This window comes from Vigna angularis, chromosome 7 (assembly GCF_016808095.1).
Source record: "Vigna angularis cultivar LongXiaoDou No.4 chromosome 7, ASM1680809v1, whole genome shotgun sequence".
NCBI classification, from domain to species: Eukaryota; Viridiplantae; Streptophyta; class Magnoliopsida; order Fabales; family Fabaceae; genus Vigna; species Vigna angularis.
This window is the reverse complement of record NC_068976.1, coordinates 6457185-6462998: the sequence shown is the minus strand read 5'-3', so window position 1 is coordinate 6462998 and position 5814 is coordinate 6457185. Positions and strand designations below refer to the sequence as shown.

The 5814-nt window shown below is 35.5% G+C and overlaps 1 protein-coding gene across 1 annotated transcript; it reads left to right on the top strand.

The window, feature by feature from the left end:
• The first annotated feature begins 4974 nt into the window (after positions 1 to 4974).
• LOC108336919 (E3 ubiquitin-protein ligase SIRP1) lies at positions 4975 to 5814 on the top strand. Its single transcript, XM_017573364.1, has one exon. It carries the CDS (start codon positions 4975 to 4977, stop codon positions 5812 to 5814), a length of 840 nt encoding a protein of 279 aa, XP_017428853.1.

The following is a 5814-nucleotide window of genomic DNA, read 5'->3' as shown; positions in this document are numbered from 1 at the left end:
TTTGGAATTCATATACACTAATTAATATCATGTGTCTTGTGCAGAGATTCAAGACTCCTACTTCACTTCTTGAGAAGCCACTTACATACCTAAGGAAGGCACTTGCAAAGCATTTAATTAGATTATTCAATAGTTCATAGGTATTATGATTTAAAATACATTAGCACATTTTGATTTCTAGTTATTAGACTTTGTGCATTATCCTTTAAACATTGTGTTGTTAAATATTGATTTTGTGTTGTATATATTGTCTTTTATATGCAGGTCTATTTTTGTGATAGTGGATATCACAAAAACATACCTGCTATTAAAAAAAATTCAGGAGAATAGGCCTCGGTTGTGGCAAAAATCGAAGTAGAAAGCATGTCTGCAGCCTCAGTTCAACCACAACCGATGCCATAGGGTGCACATGTTTGTTTAAAAAAAAAACAAAAGGCTTTGGCATCGGTTCTAGCCTGAACCGCTGCCATAAGCCCATGTTATTACCTTGGTTGAACCGAGGTAATAATTGCTCTCCCCCCCCCCCCCCCCCCCCCCCCTTTCTTTCTTACTACTTCGGGTATAGGGAAACCGAAACAGAAACCTTTGACATATTACCTCGGTTTGAACCGAGGACAAAAGTCCCCCACCTTTTTACCTCGTCGGTCGAAAGTCAAAGCATATTGTCAAAAACAACCCATGTCGTTTCCCTTCGCTGCACTAGTGTAACCTATAAAGCAGAAGTAGAAAATCAATTAAATAAGAAAATTAAGAGGATTATATCAGATTGAGGTGGTGAATATGTATTGTTTAATGACTTTTGTGTTAAAAAAGGTATCATCCATGAAGTAACCCCACCATATTCACCTGAGTCAAATGGAGTAGTTGAGAGAAAGAATAGAACACTTAAGGAAATGATGACTGCAATGCTTATTAGTTATAGTGCACTTGTAACCTTTGGGGACAAGCCTTGCTTACTGTGTGTTTTTTACAAAATAGAATACCTCATAAGAAAACTGGTAAGACTTCCTATGAGCTATGAAGAGGTTATCAACCTAACCTTAAATATCTAAGAGTGTGGGGGTGCCTAGCTAAGGTGATGTTACTCGATCCTAATAAAAGGAAAATAGGCTCAAAAACCTCTTATTGCATGTTTTTAGGCTATGCTGAACATAATGTCCCTCTAGTTGTAAGTGGATCTTTAAGAAAAAGTATCATCCTAATGGATCTATAGAGAAGTATAAGGCAAAATTAGTAGCAAAAGGTTGTACTCAAAAACCCAACATAGATTACTTTGACACTTTTGCCCCTGTGACTAGGATTTCCTCTATTCGAGTTTTGTTAGCCTTAGCAGCCATCCATAAGCTAGTGATACACCAAATGGATGTTAAAATTGCCTTTTTGAATGGTGATTTCTAGGAGAAAATTTATATGACTCAACCTGAAAGGTGTGTATCGGGTCAAGAGAATAAAGTATGTAAACTTTTAAAATCTTTGTATGGGTTGAAACAAGCACCAAAACAATGGAATGAAAAACTTGATAATGTATTGTTATGTGATGGTTTTTCACCTAATGATGCTAATAAATATGTGTACTCTAAATATGAAAATGGTGATTGTGTCATTATATGTTTGTATGTGGATGAAATGTTAATTTTTGGTACATACAATGAGATTATTGTTAGAACTAAACTCTTAATAGGATCAAACTTTGAAATGAAAGACATGGGTGAAGCCAATGTAACTTTAGGTGTTGGAATCATAAGGAAGGGAGATAGTATATTACTATCCCATGAACAATACATTGAGAAACTTCTTAAAAAGTTTGGGTTTTATGACTTCAAACTTGTGAGTACCCCTTATGATGCTAACTCTAAATTAATGAAAAATATAGGAGAATCTATATCTAAACCTTAGTATGCCCAGATAATTGCGAGCTTACTACACTTGATGAGCTTTTCTACACCTGATATTGCTTATGCAGTACGTAGACTGAGTAGGCACACTCAATGTCCAAACCAAGAACATTGGGATTCACTTTCTAGGCTAATGAGATATTCAAGAGGTTCAATGGATTATGCCATTGAATATAGTGGATTTCCCATTGTACTAGAAGGGTACAGTGATGCTAGCTAGATCTTTGATTCAGATGAGACAAAATTCACTAGTGGTTATGTATTCACACTTGTGGGTGGTGCGATTACATGAAGATCAGCCAGACAAACAATTATTGCAAGATCAACAATGAAATCTGAGTTTGTCGCTCTTGAGATGGCTGGTAGTGAGACTGAGTGGTAGAAAAACTTCTTAGCAAACATTCCACTAGGAATGAAATCAACCCCATCGGTATCAATACACTACGATTGCCAATCAACAATAGCTATAACTAAAAATAAGAATTACAATGGAAAGAATAGACATATACAATTGAGACACAATTTGGTGAAGCAGTTGCTAAAGAGTAGAACTATTTCCATTGACTATGTGAAGTCAGAACAAAATCTAGTCGATCCTTTAACAAAACCCTTGGGAAGAAATATGATCTTAGAAACATCGAGGAGAATGGGACTTAAGCCACTGGCAAACAAACAAGTGGTGGTAACCCAACCTTTGTGATTAGAGATCCCATGAAGGTTCATATGGGTAAAAATAAGTCACTTATTAGTTCTGATAGCACTAATTTGATTTCAAATCAAATATGTCCATTTCTATGGTGTGTGTGAAAATGCTAGAGACTGCATATTTGAGAAGTTAAACTTTGTAATTAAACAAAGTTTTTAATAAGCTTCATATCCCTTACAAGTGGTGTATGATTTACAGCGTAAACTTGATGAAATCACCTATATGAGTCTCAAGTGGAGTCGCTTGCATGAGATCTTGGCATGATCTCTAAAGCACTCATGAATATCGGGCACGCGCATGGCCTAGTAAGCGCAATACAGCGATAACAGCAAGGATTATGGGGGTGTACTGTAATTGATAAACCTCTAACACACTCAAGTGTCTTTGGTTCATATAGCTTGCTATACAAACTACAATGTGTGTTAAGTTTCTTGATCTAAGACTGGTTCATATAGCTTGCTATACAAACTCTGATGCATTACATCTTATGAAAACCAGGATATTTCTTTCTATTTCTTTAGTTAATGTTTGATCTTTTGCAATATGTGGGGATTGTTATATTGATATTGCAAAAATTCTTCCAAAAAGGTTGACAAATGTAACGTTGTTGAATAAATGTTTTCTCTCTCTCCTTCGTCAAATATCCTCCTACAAAGCTCGGTAATTGGTTTGGATATTACGTTCTATGATATCTCCTCCCGTAAGGCATGGAATCAGTTTTGGGCAACTTCTTCCACAAGTTCTTTTTTTACATTGGATCATTCCTTTTCAACATCTATAAATAGGGCACTTGTTTCACTCCAAAAATCATTTTATCTCTTCCTCTCATTTTCTCATTCTCTCTCTTCTTTTTCCTTCTAAGAAAATCCTGGTTTATTTTATACTCTTTTTAGATATCCTTCCTAGTTCTGAGATCCTCAAAAATTTCTAAAAAGTTCTTGTTGTATCATGGGGAGCTTGCGCAATACACCGCTAATAAGTCCTTAAAGACAGTGATCTACACAGCTCGAAAAATCCTTTGTTCGTGATCTTAATTCTTTTATTGTCAACTTATACAACATATTTGAGTCCTTGTCGAATTGTTTAATGCATGTGCCGAGGTGTTAACCTTGTTATGGTGATTTTTGAAGCATGTTACCTTAGTTGTAATTGTGAGCTTTAGGGCTTTACCAAGTGCATTTTAGGCTGCTATGTTACCCTATTGCTTGTCATGTTGTTTGAGTGTGATTCTGGATTGTTGTTATGTTGTTTAGAGTGAGGAGACAGGTGAAAAATCTTATAAAAGATTTTTGAAATATATTTGAGATAATAATACACTTTAATTTTAAAATTTTGAATATTATTATAAATTGTAATTGAATTAATTATTGTTGCATGATTTTAATCATGTTTACAATAATAAAATAAAATTTTTAACTTTTCACTATTTTATAATAATACTTTTCTTAAATTAATTAATTACACGTGATCTCAAAAATGATGTTACACTAATTAACATGAGACTTTCAAATATTTTAAATATTCATGCATACATGACTTTGTTAGTCGGATAGAAACTAATTGACGCACTAATTTTAACTATATATTCCAAGAGTAAAATATAATTATTAGTTACCGTGGAAAATTATCTTTTTAAGAGTTAATTCGCTTCGCTTCTTAACAAGATTTCCACCATTAAACCTTGGTAATGATAAAATAAAACTCTTTCGTTTCATAATTGCATTCTAGTTAAATCTAAATGATAACACATAGAGTCCTTAGAGTAAAATATAACTTTCATTAAATATGTATTAATTATAGACCTTTAAGAAAATATTCATATATAAGTATTTGATTAAATGACTTGATGACAAGGATAGAAATAAAGTTTGTCAAAAAGAAAAGTTGCACTTCATTTTTTTTAAACAATGATGAAAGGAAATGTACTACATGACCCACCTAGGGATATACTTTGTCACTCTTACATTGTGCACAAAATTTAGCCCCAGAAAATAAATAGCAACAAAATCAGATCTTAACCAAGTCCAATCGTTCAAAATAGCTTCTTAAACAAGGAAAGAAGATGGGTAATTCAAGGATCACAAATATAATATTTGCACAATCCCATCTTTCACTTTTCCAAGTGCTTAAAGTCAGTTGTTTCATTTGGCTCCAGTACCTTTTGTTTGTGCTTTGTGATGTGTGCATGTGACAGCACCCACTTGCAGACTTAACTAAAAAGATGATTGCTTAGTGACCAAGGAGCAAAGGGAAGATAAAATTTGAGATGATCAGAAGTTGAAGCTTCCTCCGAAAACAAACATTGCATATGGTAAATGGCTAAAGACTTTCAATATAGTATATTATACAGTTGAACACAGCCCTTGCAAAACCATGCCACTGAACCGTGGCCAAAGGCAAACCACAAGGTGGTATCATCAGCTATGCTTTGTTCCCACTAGTTCAGATAGTTCAGATGACTCGGACGTAGAATCTGTAATCATTACACCAAGTACTACAATTACAACTAGTAGGACATGGCAAGAACTTTCTCCGCCGCTGCCGCTGCCGCCATCACCACCACCACCACCACCACCACCAAATCCTGAACCTCAAATGGATTGGCGCTTTCTACCACCACCGCCACCACCAGATTTTGTACGGCCACTGTTGCTGCAACAGCATCAGCTTGATCTCAGTGGGGTTTGGGCTATTCTTAACGAAGAAGTACTGCAGGATAGGCTTCAATCTCCCAATATAAGTCATGTTTTTGAAGGTGATAATAGTGGATGCTCAACGATTGCCATGAATGGCCTTAGCAGGGTAAGAGTATCAGAGACAGATAAACTCTTTCTCTGTCCCATTTGCATGGATGAGTTTAAAGTGTGTGATCAAGCATACCGGTTACCCTGCACCCACACCTATTGTTCCGAATGCATTCTTCGTTGGCTTAACAGCAGCAAAACATGTCCAGTTTGCAGGCTTCAATTGAATAATAATAATAATTTGAACTCGCATGTTGAATTTCTATCAACATCATTGTCTTCACCACCATCACCATACTTTCGTTCTCCTCCGCGCCCGGAGTACCTCGTAGAATCTTCTCTCTACCCTACAGCTGGTGTAGAGAACAGTGCAAGTGGTAACTCAGATGAAGCTGATTATGATAGTGCATGTGATGAGCTTGGTGATTCTCAAGAAGATGGTGCTTCTCATACTGCTAATGATTTATGA

Bases quoted from the DNA above. Each gene is read 5' to 3' on its own strand.
- LOC108336919 (XM_017573364.1), top strand. From the start codon at position 4,975: ATGCCACTGAACCGTGGCCAAAGGCAAACCACAAGGTGGTATCATCAG.